General features: G+C 44.9%; 2 protein-coding genes across 2 annotated transcripts in view; one reads left to right on the top strand and one right to left on the bottom strand.

The window, feature by feature from the left end:
- The first annotated feature begins 234 nt into the window (after nucleotides 1–234).
- guk1b (guanylate kinase 1b) lies at nucleotides 235–11,498 on the top strand. The gene is made up of 8 exons (XM_076153169.1): nucleotides 235–262; nucleotides 8,657–8,776; nucleotides 8,930–8,971; nucleotides 10,124–10,220; nucleotides 10,662–10,800; nucleotides 11,010–11,094; nucleotides 11,166–11,251; nucleotides 11,392–11,498. The coding sequence occupies exons 1-8, from the start codon at nucleotides 235–237 to the stop codon at nucleotides 11,422–11,424; spliced, it is 630 nt and encodes a 209-aa protein (XP_076009284.1). The 3' UTR covers nucleotides 11,425–11,498.
- Nucleotides 11,499–12,164: 666 nt separating this feature from the next.
- obscna (obscurin, cytoskeletal calmodulin and titin-interacting RhoGEF a) overlaps nucleotides 12,165–18,026 on the bottom strand; it is a 36,873-nt gene continuing 31,011 nt past the window's right edge. The window contains exons 72-85 of the mRNA XM_076153122.1: nucleotides 17,913–17,939; nucleotides 17,670–17,822; nucleotides 17,456–17,501; nucleotides 17,274–17,351; nucleotides 15,429–17,154; nucleotides 15,163–15,276; nucleotides 14,927–15,049; nucleotides 14,677–14,844; nucleotides 14,472–14,565; nucleotides 14,096–14,335; nucleotides 13,422–13,645; nucleotides 12,970–13,066; nucleotides 12,718–12,867; nucleotides 12,165–12,619 (exon numbers count right to left, since the gene is read on the bottom strand). Of these exons, the coding sequence (XP_076009237.1) occupies nucleotides 12,439–12,619; nucleotides 12,718–12,867; nucleotides 12,970–13,066; nucleotides 13,422–13,645; nucleotides 14,096–14,335; nucleotides 14,472–14,565; nucleotides 14,677–14,844; nucleotides 14,927–15,049; nucleotides 15,163–15,276; nucleotides 15,429–17,154; nucleotides 17,274–17,351; nucleotides 17,456–17,501; nucleotides 17,670–17,822; nucleotides 17,913–17,939 (3,421 nt within the window). The 3' untranslated portion in view covers nucleotides 12,165–12,438. The remainder of the gene's footprint in view (nucleotides 12,620–12,717; nucleotides 12,868–12,969; nucleotides 13,067–13,421; nucleotides 13,646–14,095; nucleotides 14,336–14,471; nucleotides 14,566–14,676; nucleotides 14,845–14,926; nucleotides 15,050–15,162; nucleotides 15,277–15,428; nucleotides 17,155–17,273; nucleotides 17,352–17,455; nucleotides 17,502–17,669; nucleotides 17,823–17,912; nucleotides 17,940–18,026) is intronic.

The following is an 18,026-nucleotide window of genomic DNA, read 5'->3' as shown; positions in this document are numbered from 1 at the left end:
AGCTTTAAGAAGGGGAATTTTAAAATTCTAATTATTTTTTATTAAATCCAATTCTACAATTTTAAAAGGGGAAATGACCTCATCTCTTATTTCAGGGATCGATAGTTGGTTGATAGAATTAGAAACCAAATGATGGAAATTCTTTGCAAATCATTTAAATATGATTTTGGTTTTCGAGGCAATTTAGTGATTCAGTTTCAGATTTCTGACATTAGTGTCTTTATGTTTATGTTTATGTATTTATGTGTATTCAGTCGAGTTAGTCTGGTGTAAAGTTTGTCTCACTGAGGGGATGAAGTTTCACAAACTCTATTTCTCCACATAGATTTTCTGTCTCAATTAAAAAAAGATCCAACAAAAATAACACAAACTTTAACAGTTGAAGTAAAAAGTCTCCGTGTCCGTGTCCATGTGTGTGTGTGTGTGTGTGTGTGTGTGTGTGTGTCGGCTCCTGGTGACTAAATAATGATTATGTCCCAAAATATATTTTCAACCTACGGGAGGCCATTTATAATGTGATGCTGTGTGTGTGCGTGGTGTGTACGCATGTGTGTGTGTGCAGCGACGCAGACGTGAACCTGCGGCTGACGCTGTCAAAGTCTCACTCCTGTTATTATTAGCGTGTGCGGCTCCTCGCTGACTCTTCAAACTGCCAGCGCTGTCGAGCTCTGTTAGCCTTTATTGGACCTTATAACGGGACAGAATAATGAGCTTCTAAATACACGTCAGGGAGGAAGAGGAGGGGAGCCGACGGGAAGGGGGGCAGGGGGGGTTCTTCTCCTCTATTGGTTAATCAACCTCTCCTCTCTGTGTTTGATGAGCTCCTCCTCATCTATGACCGTCTCTTTAACCCTCATTATGTCTGCTGGAATGGCGGCACTCAGGTCACGGCCACCAGCTTTGCGTGTGTGGGCCTCGCCCACCCCCCCACCCACACACACCCACACACACACACACACCCTGGGGCCCCACTGTCACCCAGCGGGAATTAGAAGACTCTAAAACTTAATGTCCCCTTATGCAATCTGCAGTCAGTCAGGTCACAGCAGGAGGAGAGGGGCAGTTGGTGTTCTGCCATGTTAACTTTTATATCAGCATCTCAGCGAGGAAAGTGGAGGAGGAGGAGGAGGAGGGGGGAGGAAGAGGAGGTGATGACAAGTAGGAAAATGGGTTGGAGGGAAGGGGGGGGGGGGGCAGTTTTGTCGCTACCTAAGCTGATGTGGTGAAGTCGCTGCACCTCTTCAGTCTCACAGGAGAAGAGTTCAACTTTTTGAACTTCATTAACAGAAGAGAGTGTGGTTGTGTAAATGAACATGGTCAAACTTGTTCACAGAGTCCAATGTTTTAATATTTTAACATTTAAATATACTGAGGGAATATTCAGTTTGAGTTTAGAAAGAAACAAAGTCAAAACAAACGCTCACTATCTTTTAACAAACATTAAATGATGTTTGTACTCTTCCATGACATCTTCACTCTTTTCTCTGTCTCCAGTCAGGATTGGAAAACTGAAGAGGAGGAAACCAGAGGACATACAGGTGTGTGTGTGTGTGTGTGTGTGTGTGTGTGTGTGTGTGTGTGTGTGTGTGTGTGTGTGTGTGTGTGTGTGTGTGTGTGTGTGTGTGTGTGTGTGTGTGTATGTGTGTGTGTGTTTGTACTAAAGACGGATGATGATGACGATGATGATGTTTGATTCACTGGCTGGGGTTCTATTGTAATCTGAGACGGATACACACTGGATGAAGCCGGTGGACGTCAGGTTGCGAGCATGTCGGTGGTCCCGACCTCTGACGCCGCTCACTGGCTGTGTTCACATGGCATCAGGCTCACTGTCAGCTCAGTGTGTATCCATGTGAAAACACCACCGGCGCTGCTTCACAGCTATGAAAACACAGCAGCAGATACATAGCTGCAGGCTACGGGAGGCATATGGAGATATTCACTGAGACGGAGAGAATATGTATGTGTTTATATATGTGTGTGTGTGTGTGTGTTTGTGTGTGTGTGTTAGGAGGGTTCTTCCGAAGTGGCGCCGTTAGAGGATGAGTGGAATGAGAGGAGGAGGATACAGATGACGTCTATGGTCGGAGGGTTCAAAGGTAAGCATGAAGTGGTGTCGTGCTCCGTGTGTGTGTGTGTGTGTGTGTGTGTGTGTGTGTGTGTGTGTGTGTGTGTGTGTGTGTGTGTGTGTGTGTGTGTGCGCGTGTGAGCCATCAAGGTACCCCTGTGTGTGATCTTGCTCGGTGGAGGGTGAGTAATGTGAGTGAGTGGCAGTTGAAAAACCAGTGAACTTTTCAGTCCCGATCACGGCGTGCAGCAGGGATGCCTCAGAGGTTTGAGCTTTAAAAGGGAAACACTTTGCTCAAACAAAAAGCTCTGACCTGCAAACCTGTTACCCACACACACACACACACACACACACACACACACACACACACACACACACACACACACACACACAGAGAGGAGCAGGCACGATGCTGAAGGAGGCGATAACGTAGCATTTCAAGAACTACAAATTCCCTTTATTGTGACCTGAGTCCTAACAGTGCCGCCCTCTTCCCTCTGGGCTCTGACCTTCGCAGGCGGCGTTCTGGTGAGCTCCACGTCTAAGGAGGGCCGGGACAGCGACGCAGATCTGGACGTGGACGGAGACGACACTCTGGAGTACGGCAGAGCGCAGTATCCTTCAGAACGTGATGGGGTTTAGAAGACGTGTGCTGCAACAGGAGTTAACTTCACTGTGGGTTTGAAAGAGGAGATGAGTGTGTTTGTCATCAGTGTGTGTTCTGTGTTCCTAAGCTCTGTGCTCTCAGATACACAGACACAGATGTGATCCCCTGTTCAGCAGAAAGCTCCAAAGAGGCCACAGTGAGGTGTGTGTGTGTGTGTGTGTGTATCTGTGCTGTCATCACATAGAACAACACAACAATACATTCATCATTTATTTATTTTCGAAGCTTTTGAATGAGTTTTTATTGTTTTGCAGTGGACTGCCTGATTCCAGAATAAACCTGGACTTTTCCAAGTGGTCAAATGAGGGTGAGTCAACTGTGAAGACACATAGGGATGAAATCAAAGCTTCTTCTGTTCTGTGAGAAGCGTCAGAGTAGAACTGAACGACATTGTTTGCTGTACAGTTAAGCATCAAATCAAAGTCAAACCTGCTGCTCTGTGTTGTGTTGTTGTCTCAGGGAGTCCCTCTACCAGCTGTGCAGAGACCAAAGACGGCAGCACATCTGGGCTCCCCAAGACCTGCAAGAACACGGAGATAGAGACGTGAGTGTGGACACTTCTGACTCCTCACCTGGTTCCTTAGTTATACCAGGATGTTGTATTTATTTATGTTTACAGTTTGATGTAGTTTAGAAAGCTGAGAGGGTTGAACTCCTCATTCACTTAATAACAGAACATATATAGAGCATTAATACATGAATTCTTCTCCCTGTAATGATCAGGAGGGTTTGTATGGGAGAACAAAGAGAAAAGAGCAGAATCCAGGAACATGAGATCAATATTGAAGCATTAAAACATATTGTTTCTCAACTCTGCATTAAAGCTATTAGACTCGACCACTTCAGCTCTTTAAAAGCTCATAACTTTATGTTTCAAATCGATATCTGTCATTTATGGGGCCGTCGTCTTCCTGTGATAAAAGGAGTTTGATACATGAGCTTTTTATTTTCTGTCTTATAAACACGCAGGTTGAACAAAAATCAATAGCAATCAATCATTCCTTCATCCCTCTTGTGTTTGTGTGTTCCTGTTATCGTATCCCAGCATGCACCGGGTGAGCGGCAGGGAAACAAAACAGTCCCAGGTGTGAATCAGCCAATCAGAGCTGAGGAAGCGGAACCGTCCCGTTCTGTAAAGCGTGTTTCGGTTATCCGGACGCTGGATTAATATCACTTTGTGTGTGTGTGTGTGTGTGTGTGTGGTGTGTGTGTGGTGTAGCAGCACAGGCCAGCTGCCCCGTGCACAGCATAATCTCACTGTATCAATGTGATGATATCATCAATCAAGGTGATGGGAGGCGACGCACACATTTCATCACACTTAATGCCTGCAGCCCGTCTGCCTGTCCGTACAGTACGGACGCACGTGTGCCACCAGCCTGTAATTGTGTGTATGTGTGCGAGTGTGTATGCTGATCTCCGTGAGGACCCTGACACCTGCCCCCCCCCCACCAAACCCCATTCCCCCCCACCCTCCTCCTCCTCTGCTTATGATAAATGAGACAGGGAATGCAGGCGATGTGATTGCTGCTAAATTTCACGCTCAGTGTCCATGTTGGCCAGCGAATAATTTAATCTGTCTTCGATTTATAAATGAGTCTCCAGTGTCTGCCTAACCCGTACACGCCCCTGTCTCCTGTGTGTGTCTCTGTGTGTGTGTGTGTGTGTGTGTGTGTGCAGGCTCTCAGAGGATTCCACGCTGACAACTCTGGATGCACTTAAAGCTCGAATAAGAGATTTGGAGAAGCAGTTGTCTAAAGGGGACAGATTTAAATGCCTCATCTGCATGGTGAGTATGAGGGTGACAGAGTGCAGAACACACACACACAGAACACACACAAACCACAGTCATGCTCCTGCAGCGCACAGCAATAAATCTGTATTATTGTTTATCATCCTATAGTGTTGATATGATGATGATATATGTCGATTCACAATTCCCTCCATTAAATTGACAGCAAACAAACTAGGATAAACAATGTAAACATATATGTTCCCTATAAGGCAAAGTGTTCTATATAAAGGGTTAATCAGTGAACTTTCAGAATGATATGATCATAATGCTGGTTTGAATCACACAGCCTTTGGTAGGTAAATGCTTTAGTGTGTGTATCGTACTCAAGCCAAGCCCATCTCATATTCCCTCTGAGTGATCGTGTTGTGTGTGTCGTTTAAGTGAAGCACCTTTCTCAGAGGGATTTGTGATACACATTCTCTAAAGGCAAGACTTTCAGACACAGCATCCAGGCTGCAATGGCATCAATTTGTGTGAATTTGTGGCATTTGAGAGAGAGCAGTGGTTGAATTCATATATTTGTAAATCTCGACTTTGAAAGAGTCGGTGCCTCCCCAGCCACAAACCTCACAGCCAACCTCACTGCACGTCACTGAATAGCTTAGAATTGAACGCACAATAACAGGGCAGCCATGTTTATACATGGCACTGTGCCCAGTTTGATATAAAACACAATTTTATACAATATATATAGTAGGGGGTCCCTGCTCCATCTCTCAGTCAGTTTGGGAGTCCTTGTCATGTAAAACGTTGAAGACCCCTGGCTTAGACACTTCCTGCAGCTTTGTGTCGACATCTAGTGGCAGCTGTGCGTACTGCAACGAATGAATCCCTTCTTTGTGTCTCTGCAGGACACTTACACGACTCCCCTCACATCCATCCAGTGCTGGCATGTTCACTGTGAGGAGTGTTGGCTTCGAACGCTGGTAAACCTTCAAGTTATCAAATATATTTATGACAATACAAATTGCATGCTGCAGTCAGTGATGCTTATTGTTTTTGCCCCCAGGGAGCAAAGAAGCTGTGTCCTCAGTGCAACACCATCACTTCACCTGGAGACCTGAGGCGGGTTTACCTGTGACGCAGCCGGCCAGCCGCAGCCAAGGGCGGAGTCAAAGGGGCAGGGGCTTCTCACATTTTAACCAATCAGGGGTGGACCTGTGGGCAGCTGGCCTGTCAAAGAATCCCACCCTCGTCCTCCTCACACCATCTTTGATCCTACATGTTTGTCAGTGTGATCTCACCCCCACCCGAGCGGCGAGTGCGTGAGTGTGGTCTGTCTGTGTGTGTGTGTGTGTGAACTTTGACCTTCATTCAAAGCCCTGTACAGTATCCCATGTTCCTGCTGCAACTTCATCCAGGTCGGAAGAATCATAGGCGAAACTTCAACGCAAAGGAAAGCTCAGGCACCGAAACACAAATGGGAAAAAAAATGCTTTGGGACAATATTTATCAATTTTGTAACCCTCTGTCTGTTTTATGAAAACAAAAAAGTTGAATCACATGCAAAGCACATGTACATAGTTTTGTGTATGTTTGAAATGGTATATGTGTGTGTGTGTGTGTATATGAAGTTGAACTACCCAGCTGTATTTACTGTACAGTTAGTCTTTGCTTCTTAGATCATTTATCATTTGTTTAGATCCCTGTAGGTGGGGAACATTTACAGTAGATTCATTTTTGTCTTTGTCTTTGGTGTGTTTCTTTGTATAGGACCATTCAATCTAAAACTTTATCAATGTTACTACAATAAAACTTGTGTGTAAAAAAGCTGATGAGTCTTTAAATTGTGCTGGAGTTCTATGGATGAATTTTCACTTGTTGAGCTTGTGGATGTTGTGTACAGGCAGTGTGCGGGTCACAACCTATTTCTGAGGAGTGTCTGTAGTGTGTGCGCGCGCGTGTGTGTGTCTTTTAGAAGTGGGTCGTTGCAGGATTAGCCAGCTCAAGCCCATCTCAGCTCTTTGGGAGTGGTGAGACACTAAACCCTGCTATTCTCAGACCACTCGGGCGCAATCACGTCTCATAGACAACTGGAAGAGCCTGGAGGGAATCTCAATGTATTTTAATATAAAATGGCTGGAAAAGTATTTAAAATTCGGAATCTGTATCTGAAAAACAAGTTGAAAAAGACCAAAAAGACTTTTCTGAGGTGAAAACACAACAGTAGACCAGCTGTGGAAAATCATTACATTACATTACGATCATTTGGCAGACGCTTTTATCCAAAGCGACTTACATTACATTATATTACCACCCTTCGCAGAGGGGGGAGCAATTGAGGGTTCGGTGCCTTGCTCAGGGGCACCTCGGCAGGGACTCGAACCGGCAACCCTCCGGTTCTTAAGCGGAAGCTCTACCCACTCGACTACTGCCTCCCCAAATCAGGACCAAATGTCACACACATGTCAGTAAAAAACACATTCTTAATATCTAAGTTTCTATGTATTCATCATTTATGAAGTGTCAAAATTGTGGAAGGTATTAAGAGTTTAACAAGTTTTTGAAGTTAAGTTGTTGTTGTCTGCAACATCTGAATCTAGAGTGCAGAGCTGACAGCCAATCAGCTTCAACCTCCTCCACTCTGACAGGACACAATACACACACACATGGAGAAGGCTGGAAAAACGTTCAAATCTAAAGTATCTTAAAGTCGCCACAATTGAAAAGCAGTTAAAATTCTCATAAGAACATATGGAAGAGATGAACACTACAGGTCACAGCCGTCATGGATACTGGATACAGCGTGTTGCTGTCTGTGGGTTAAAGTATGCAGAAGTAGCTGAGTGACAAAAGAAACAGAACAAAGGAAAAATGGGATTTAAAGACACCCTGCACAACTCATGGGGGAATACCTGGATGTTATATTAAGTAATGAACACCACGAGAAGTCCGTTTGCTTGGTTACTGCACTCAGCTGAAGGATGTGGGTCTCTCTGGACGTCTTGACAGTTTAAACATATGGGAAACGGCATGTGTGCACAGTTTATTCAGTTTGGTGTTGAATGTCTTTCTCCTGTGTGATCCGTTGCCATGGTTTATAGGAATCCCTACAGTTTGTGTTTGTGTATATAAACCAGCCAGTATGCACACGTGTGATTGGTCAGTGAGCTGATGGGAGGTGGCGGTAATTTAGATTGACACTGAGCTGCCTCATCTGACATACAAACACACACACGCACACAAACACACACACACACACCGCAGTGCTTTTACAGTTCATTAAGTAGCCTGGTTGAAGACTGATCTGCTGTGAGACACTGCACACTCACTGAGAGATAAGGTAAGAGGGACTTTTGATTTGTTCAATCCTGATCGTTTATTAGTGCAGCATATTGTATTTATGAGCTTAATGCTTAAACATAAATAAGATGAGTTGTTTGTGTAAAGATACAGAGTAGAAGTCTAGAATAGCTTAGTCTATTTTTATGAGAATAGAAGTTCAGAGAAAAGGATTTATGATGATACTTGAAGAAATAAAAATGATGAAACGTTGCAGTTCTACTCTAAAAGTACATGTGAAGACAACGATGAAGACTCTGACTTCCAGGAAGCTTTTCTGTAGACTCTGGGATTGTAAATGAGCCAGAGACCTCCGCCTATCCCCACTGACCCTTCACACGCATCCCTAACACACACACACACACACACACACACACACACACACACACACACACACACACACACACACCCTTTGCATTGAAACAATGAAGGCGTCACTACATGTAAATAAGGAAACAGGAGTCTTTACAGCCTTTTGCAAGCTGGGATGTTTGAGGGCAGCTGATGACCTAGATCAAAAGATTCTCACTGAACACGACAGAGAGCCTTGTGGGGTTTGATTAGAGGTGTATGTGGTCTGTGTATGTTTGTGTGTGTGCAGCAAAACTAAAACCGTATTATGAGTACTTTTACTTTTTCTATTACTCTAGAATATTTTAGCTTTACTACCTTTTTATGATACGATTTACTTTTGAGTTGCTTATTCGATTTTAACTCCAATTCAGTAACTTCAATTACATGAATGAAGTTAATTATATGACAGAAATTGCTGTCTTTTCCTTAACACTATCTTGTCTGTCTGTCTGTGTGTGTGTGTGTGTGTGTGTGTGTGTGTGTGTGACAGTCAGAGCCATGTCAGGACCGAGGCCTGTGGTGCTGAGCGGCCCCTCTGGAGCAGGGAAGAGCACTCTGATGAAGAGGCTGATGAAGGAGCATGAGGGTGTTTTTGGATTCAGTGTGTCACGTACGTTTGAGTACAACTCAACACTGATGATGTCATTGTGCACTGACCAGTATATCTTCATAATATTACATTATAATGAAACTTTCCCCATCTATGTGACAGTCCTGAGTTTGTGTCTCTGTGTGGGTGTTCATGATGAAATCCTTCTCACAGACACGACCAGAAAGCCTCGACCAGGAGAGGAAGACGGCAAAGGTACAGTCCCACAGCTCCATCATACAGTGTGTGTGGTTCCCTGGATCAGGACTGTGTTTGTCTTTCTTATACAGACAAACACAAGCATGCATCTCTTTGTTTCCCTGCTACCTGCTTCCCCCGCCTGCCCCGTCCACAATACTTCTTACTCCTAAGTGAACTGCACAAATGGCTCTTGACCCCCTTGATATAAAGGGATAAACCTCTCTCTGTGCCTGTTTTGTTTTCTCCATAGGGCTGAACAAGCTCCCCTTCCTTCTGGGGGCTGCTTTACTGCCTGTAGCAGCCGTCTTATCCTCTGAGGAATTAAAAAAGTCTACCTCATTTTCGTGTCCTAACGAATCAGAAACCACAGATGAAGGTGACCTTAGTGTGATTCCTGATCAGTCTTGAAGCGGAGGGATGGGGGTTACTTTCATCATCCTGGCACGACCTCAATGGATACTTAGTCTATAGTCATGTGACCAAAAAACAAAATTAAATCATTCATTTTGTCTCACACAGTCTACACTTTGGAGTAAAAAGCTTTTGAAAATAACCCCCTGTGAAGCCTCACAGGGTTAACTCCCATTTCCCACTGTGGTTGATTGAGCAGTGATGAGCGATGATTTGCAACCAACCATTAGCATCACAGGAAAACAATTCAGCCTGTATGTCAAAAGTCAGTCTGAATAAAAGCAGCTTTTCATGCTGACTGATTCATTGGAAACAGACAAAGTTTCGGAATTGTAGCTTTCTTTTCTCAGTGCTGCTTAAAAAAACCAACCAGTGTTTGTTTACACCTCAGTCTGCTGCTCGTGTTCATGCTAATGGGTTGCGTGCTGTCACCTTCCCCATTAGGATGCTGCCATGCTGGTCGCTGTAGTAACATGCTTGTGTAGTAATGTGCTGATCCTCAGAGGTCACCTCAGAATCACCTGTGTCCAAAAACAATGGTTAATGACAGAACTTTGTATCCAATAAGCACAATTCACACACACACACACACACACACACACACACACACACACACACACACACACTCACATAAAACCACCATTGTGCCTGGGCCTCCTTCCATTGGGTCTTTGGTTGCTCTTACACCACCTTTCTGTGAAATCATTTGTTTCCATAATGCTGAACTGGCCTCATGATTAATATATCATCTTGCAGACTATCACTACACCACAAGAGAGGCAATGCAGGAGGGCATCGACAACGGAGAGTTCATAGAGAATGCAGAGTTTTCCGGCAACATGTATGGAACAAGGTAAGAGATAAAAACTAATTACAAATTCTTCATATTAAAGTCTGAATGTATTAGCCTTTCACCACCATCACCCACCAAAGTCTATTGCCTTGCATAATAAAGTAGCCTTGGGGGCCTTGGACCACCTGGGGCCCCTAATAGTCTGGTGACAGATGGAGCTTTAACTTCCATTAGGTCAGAAAGTGCAACACTGCAGCACCTTCTTGTGGTTTAATCTCCTCTTATTCTGAAGATAAAACACACACGCACGCGCACACACACACACACACACACACTGAGCAGCTTGGCTCAACGCTGTGATCCTCTTACCTTAACACTGCATGTTTGAAGTACAAAGTGACATGATCGCACAGTATTTGCTCTCTTCAGATGTTTAGTCCTGGTTGGTAAAACAGCTTTGTATCTAATATGTTACTTTGTAACTATTCAATCATTCTCCAGTAAAGCTGCCATTGAAGATGTGCAGGCCAAGAATCTAATCTGCATCCTGGACGTGGACATCCAGGGGGTGAACAGGATTAAGGAGACTGATCTGAACCCCATCTACATCTCCATCCAGCCTCCGTCCATGGAGATCCTGGTAAAAGTCTTTCATTCTGTCCATATCAGCACTTCTCACTTCAGTGTTCTTGTTGAGGCTCCGTCCATGCTTGTGTGAAGTAGATGGAACAACAGTGCAAATGTTAAGTTGTGACAACGTCTGGATTGTCAATAAAGAATGGACTCAATCTTGTGAAATCATTACATTGCTAAACATTTGTAAAGCAGCATTTTTTGTTCCCCTCCCAGGAGAAACGTCTCAGAGACAGACAGACAGAAACCGAGGAGAGTTTACAGAAACGCCTGGAGGCAGCACGTATTGACATGGAGCTCAGTAAGTTGCAAATATGCCTCCATTTAAGGACAAAATGCTGGAAAACACAACATAACGTTTATCTCTTTCAGGTAAGGAGCCGGGAGTGTTTGACTGTGTTATCATCAATGATGACCTGGAGAAAGCCTATGAGCAGCTAAAAGATATCCTCAACGAAGTGAGTCACATCATTTACAGGAAAAGGAAACATTGCAGCTAAAATCAGCATTTCTTACCCGTGCCGTCTTGCTGCTATACACTGACGCTCCACCAATTTAAACTTATCCTACCATTTTTTTCTCATCTCTCTTTCTACAGGAAATTACAAAGGTTCTGGAGGCCAAATCCTAAAGAGGAAACAATCCAAACTTTCTGTTGCTGGGGCACAAAAGGAACACGTACGACTCCAGCATGAATAACTCAACAAATTCACCTAAAATAAACTCTGTTGTGGAGGAAGGTTTCTGCTCATCTTCTTTTTTTATCCTCAGAGTATCGAGGCCAGAAGTTTGCTCTCACAGTGAAGCTCAGGTGGGAAAGAGTCACACAGGGAGAACAGTGGGATGTCATGTAGAAGTGTTTATGTTCATGCTCAATGTCTGGAAGGGAAAACTTATAAACTTAACCTGAGAAATATTTGTCACACTTATTTAATTGTCTTGTCAGATTCTAAAACAGTACAAATGAATTCCCTCGTAGTTATTAAATATTTATGATTGTGAATGAAATATGACTCACATGATGACTACGATTCAAAGGATGACATCATATGTGTGCATGTGTGTGTGTGTGTGTGTGTGTGTTTGTAAGCAACAGAAGTTGAATAGAAAACATGGGGACAGCGTTTTGATCACTTATTATTAATCTTTCATTTAATAAACCTAATCCATAATCTCATTTTCAGAAGCATCCAAATTGAATCTTCTAATCAACATTTGTTTATTTAAACATCATAACCAGATGGAAGAAGATATCTGTAAATGATAAAGCACTCAGAAATACGGCACATCTGCTATCTGTAAGAGAAAAGCAATGCTGACATTTAAAACAAAATACATTCAAACTTTACAGGTCATGCAACAGAGGGCGATCATTGCATCACGGACTTACTATCCTTACTATCCCTGATATTGTTTCCATATAAACCAAAGCCAAACAGCAGCACACATATACAACCTAATGTATACGTACGCTTTGAAAAAGTTATTAAGACGCATCACATATTCTTTATTAGAGAACACCACAATCATTTTCATCATCTCAGCTGGCTCCTGGTAGCTACAAACACACCGTAAACACACCCCTACACACCCCAATTAGGCCCACGGGTATTAGGGAGCGGGCATGTTCTTTGTATTTTGTGCCTTACTGGAAGAAGGGACCCTGTAGCTTGGTGCGGACCTGGTCTCGCTTCACCTCCCTCTGCTTCAGGTACGCTTTGAGCTTGTCAGTGGAGAAACACAGCTTGGAGTCTCTGGGTTTGGCAGAGCCGCGGTGGCAACGCAGCCAAGGGTTCTGGAGGCACTCAGCTGCTGTGGGTCTCCCCCTATAAAAGAGTGTAGATCAATAAGAATTCAATCTCCTCATCCAGTTGTTCAGCATGTTGTGTGTTACTCAGACTTACACGGTAAGGAAGACACTCACCAGGCTTTATTATTCATGGTGGCCTTCATAAAGGTCAAAGCTCCCTCGGACAGGCCCGGGTAACACCGTCCAAACTGGATCTTCCCTTTCTTGATGTTCCGGTCTCTCTCCCAGCTGATCTCTGAATGGAACGGACTCTCTGCACTCAGCCTAGACAAAGACAACCCAAGAAAGAGGAAATTCAAAAACACCATGCAGTGTATCCTTCAAATCATGGATGTTTCATTTTGTAACCGATGTCTTCAAACGTACATGATGAAGGACAGGACTCCAACAGCCCACACATCAGTCTCAGGTCCAACACCCTGTCCTTCAAGGATTTCCGGAGCTTTGGGAAGGACAATATAGACTGACAAAACACACAGACAAGAGAACATGGATCAATCTGTGCTGCCGGCAAAGGGATACTCATCTCAAAGCTGAACTGTGATAAAATCAGATCTAAGGAACAGTATGATATCAGAGAGAATAGTAAGAATGGAACATGGACTTGGTTTCTATTTAAAGTTATAGGATCGGCTGATTGTGTGTTGGCGTTGAAGTTATTTCCATCCATCGATCCATTGTCTTCTGACAGCTCACCTTTGTTGTTGACTTCTGTAGAGGTCACGACAGTTAAGTAATGGATTAGTACATTAGAGGAACAACAATTTAAGTTGAATATCTATAAAATACTGACATTTAAACAAGAAATAAGATGATACCTTTGCTCTCCGACACACCCTGGATGTGCTCGATGTTGAGCGGCTGGCCAGGGACGAAGGACTGAGCCGAGCCCAAGTCGACCATTTTCAGATGGTTGTGGTCGTTCACCAGCATGTTATCAGACTTCAGGTCCAGGTGGATGATGCGGCGGCTGTGCAGGTAGTCCACAGCGCTCAGAATCTGAATTAGCAGCTCTCCGACGTGCGACTCTGAATACTGATCCCTGTGAGAGGAGGAGGAACACACACACACACAAACACTGAGGCTCCATATTTATATCACCCACCAGTATCCCTGCGGCAACACGAAGGTGCTCAGCGAGGTTCCATGCAATCAGTCTGTTAACATTGAGCTAATAGTGAGCTGAGGGCGGTGAGGGAGCAAAGCGGAGAGTCGTCCTTTGGGGAGCATTACCGTACAATTCATTGCAATAATAACCCATGAGATCATTTGTACAAGTAGCGCATTTACCCTGATGGTCATTAGGAAGCATCCCCTGAGGGTAATAAGTACCCTTGTAAAATTTCATGGCCCAGATATTAGACGCTCTAGACCAAAGCGTTCCACACAGACACCCACCCACCAACAATGACAATAAAAAATTGGAAACACTTAGAATTTAAGTTTCTCTATGTACAAATCCATCCACACAACGTGGCCCTGGGCCTTTTACCTTTGGGCCAGACTGGAGAGCAGCTCTTTGCCAAGACAGAGCTCCTCCACTAACACCAGGTAGCAGGAGGTGATGAAGGCAGCGTGCAGCTGGACCAGGTGTGTGTGATGAAGCCTCTTCAGCAGCTGAAACTCCCTCAGCACCATCTGTCTCTGCTCTGCCTGGTACGGGGTGATCTTGGCGGCAAACGTTCGCCGAGTCTGCTCGTCCCTGCACTCCGTAACTACGCTGAAACGACCCCTGACGCAGAGGAAAACAAAAGATCAAACAACTGAATATTAGCGGAAGTACCAGCGTCACTACAAAAATAAAGTAAAGTAAGAGAAAAGAGAGGAACTATAAAGTAATTTAAGAGCATTTCAATTGAAAATCCTACCTGTTGATCTCAGAGAGGAAGCTGTAAATCTTGTCACCTGACCCACCGACCTTTGACCCCGGCGTCTCAGTTTGGATGAGAGGAATGTGAGACTCTAGATAATGGGTTAAAAATAACACAATAAAAGTCATCAGCATGAAATGGGACACAAACACACGATAAATACGAGCGACACCACACAGCTTTGACAAATCATTCCCCTTGCCCTCAGGGTGCGTTGCCATCACAACGGGCGATGACGGGTCACTGAAAGGTCCGGCTCCTGTCTTGGTGATGCAGCCCACCCTGAAGACGTACGAAGCTCCTTTGGGTAAGTCCCTACCCACGTAACAGCTATCGGTCACCTCCTCTGACAGGACGGACCAGTCGCTACCTGAGGAGGCACAGCAGCTTTACTCTGGAATCCTTTATGGACAGTTACAGTATATAGTTAGTATCCTCTCTTTGAAACGCACCATCTGTACAGGACTGCACACAGTAAACAACAGGGAAAGTTGAGCGGACTGCCTTCCACACCAGCAGGACTGCACCTCCGTCCAGCTGGAACACATCAGGCCTGCTGGGGCGCACTGGGAGGTCTGAACGTGAAGGGAGAGCAGCACAAAGACACAGAGGCAAAGTAATAGCAGAAGGCTTTCAGCTCGGTTGGGGATTAGGATGCATCATTTACAGAATGTAGAATGTTCTTTACCTTTTGTCTTTTTGAAAGCAGGTATTTTAAATGAAGACATGAGTTTAGAGGTCTTTTTTGGCTTTGCACGCTCTTTTTCTGAAGGGGTGGGACTTGATCCTTTTACTATTGGCCCTGTAATAAACAACCAATAAACACAGCAAAAGCTCAGTACATTGGACTGGATTTAACAATTGAAATCAGGGACGGACTGAGACATTTACAATCATTTTGTCTAATTTCTGGCTTAATGATCAGTATCATGGACCAAATGTGCAGTTGCTTACCTCCTTTACTCACATCCTCTTTACTGGAGGACCTGGTAAAGAGTTTGGTCAGGCTGGAGGCGGAAGCACTTATTTTCTTCCTTAAAGACATGGTGGGAGTATCTGGTTTCATGATCTGCCCTAGTGTGGGTCCCTGCTCTGTGCTATCCAGTTGGGAATAGGAGTGCCCAGTCCAGGACTGCCTCCGGAAGATCTTCAGCAATCCCAGCCTGGGTGACTTTCCTGTGGGTACTGCGACCTCAAGGGCCGGAGCTGATGCGTGCCTCTGGAGGCCCGAGCTCTCCTTCTTGTCCCTGGACCTGGGGGGCCTCTCTGGAGCTTGGAGTGAGGAGAGGCTGACACTGGGGCTGGGGCTGGGGCTGGACCTCAGTGATCGATCGCTGCATGTAGATAAGTTTGAGTTGGAACGTGTGCGGTTGCGCGGTGGTGCCTGGGGACACAAGCTCCTGTGTTTAGATTCCTCTTCTGATTGCCCGAGTGAGTGAAGAGACGGTGGAATCTGAGGGTCTCTCCCACCAGATCTGTGTCTTACTGACAGATGAGCATGACTCAGATCCTCACATGAACTGAGTCTGCTTGAAGACTCCGAGCCCAGATGCTCCAAATTATACGATTCAGCCAAGGATCCCTGGGAGCTAGCAAGGGTCTCCCCCTCCCTCTGCTGCTGATCCAGCTGGGAGATCATTCTTTCTCCAGCTAAGAATTTTCGTCCAAAAGATCCTCTGCCAAGGTCTCCTTGGATCAGAGCAACCGAGTCCCTTCTTTTTGTGGCTCGTCGAGGGCTTGGGAGAGGCAACAGCTTTTTCCCTACTACCACTTCATCATCTGTGAAATCCTCCTTCATGCTTTGAGTGCCTTCTTCTACGCTCGGTTGTGTCCGTTTGGGTGAACTGGGAGATCTTCGAGAGTACTCATCAAGAGACCTGCTCCTCCTATGAAGGGGTAAGTTGCGGGAGATGACATCGCCACTATCAAACGAAGAGGACTTCTGCATGCTGGGCTGTGCAGGTCCTCGTCTCTGCCCACGGTTCACTTCTGTCTCATCCTCTACGTATTCAATAAGAGGCTCATTGAGGCGTCCAGACATGCTTCTGCGAAGTGGCTTGCGGCCTCTCTCCTGCTTTTTGACCTGAAACTTGTCCCGTAATGTCATATGTCTGGCAGACATGGGTGAGAGCTGATGAGATGTGTTGTAGAAAGTGCTTCTGATCACGCTGCCACGAGGGATGCGACTGCCATCGCTTCCTGAACCTTCTTCCCCTTCAGATAAGTAAAGAGATGGACTACTGTCCCTGCTGATCCTACGCTCCATCAGAGGTGTCTGTTGACCGGAAATATCTGAGGAAGCAACCGATTGCTTGCTCACACTCCGCTCTAGCACACTTGTCCTTCCTCCCATCTCCTCTTCCGACTCCTCCATTAGCATCACATCCTTTGTATCCAAGTGGAGTTTGGCATAAGGCTCTGGGATCTGTGACCTCTCCATTACGGGGTCATAGTCGTCCTCCGTTTCCACCTCGTCCTCCTCTTCGGCCGGGCTGCAGTGCTGGAAAAAGTCCCAGGAGTCTGCCTCATCATACTCAGATGAGGAGCCGCTGCTCACTGAGGAGCTGCTGTGTTCCTGGGGCTCCCGGGGGATCGTCACTGACGTCTCCCTGAGAGGAGCGCCCAGCAGCTCAGGAATGGGCCTCAGCGTGAGGACTGAACCGATAGAAGTCAAAGAACGCTGGGGAGACAGACCATGTATGTATAGGAATGTGACAAATAAACATCTTGAATCTTGAACCAACAGAATGAAAAGGAAAGAGGAAAGATACGATGCATGAGCGAGACTTATACACTTACCTGCCATTTCCTTCTTGAGATGAAAGGTTTTAAAAGCTTTGTGTTGATTTCATCTGTATCTTCTCCTACATGCTCATCCTGACCAAGAATGAAATATGTAATTATGAGGATGAGTTCATCAGAAGTTGTATAATCCAAAAAGGTTTCATTTTAAACTGTTAAGATGTTTCATTTCATCTCACCTGTAACCATTCATGGCTCAAGCATTCAAAGGCAGACGGCCGCTTCCTGGTAGAGGAGAAATGATGACTCAAATGAATTGTCTTTAAAACTCAATTCAATTAATTTTATATTAATATTAAATCAAACGCGGCTAATAATCAGATTTTTCCACATGTATGTAACTGGATTTGTGATAAGTAGCGCTGTAAAAATGATAACATAAAGATTTCCTACTCTGGATCTGCCTGCAGGACCATATGAAGGAAGTTCTGGGCCTCGGGGGTCCTGTAGATAACTTCAGGAGCGTCCCAGTTCAGGGTCCCCTCCCCCACCATCAGCAGTGTGGCACGGTCCGTCTCACCCGTAAATGGGCACCGGCATGTCAGACTGTCAGAACAAAATATTGTGTGAATAGCTGATAGATACATAGGTACATATATCTTTGATACTGTATGTCAGAAGAACAGTGATACGTACCACAAATAAGCTATAACACCCACAGACCTGAGGAGAGAATAAAAGAGATTTCTCATGGTGCCTCATTTATATTTACATTCATCACAGAGAGTTTCCATAATGAATACATTGCAG

The sequence above is a fragment of the Genypterus blacodes genome, unplaced genomic scaffold (assembly GCF_046128005.1).
Source record: "Genypterus blacodes isolate CSIRO-AG114 ecotype Tasmania unplaced genomic scaffold, CSIRO-AGI_Gbla_v1 ptg000058l_1, whole genome shotgun sequence".
Lineage (NCBI taxonomy): Eukaryota > Metazoa > Chordata > Actinopteri > Ophidiiformes > Ophidiidae > Genypterus > Genypterus blacodes.
Note: the sequence above shows the minus strand (reverse complement) of the source record. Positions and strands in the feature narration are given on the sequence as shown.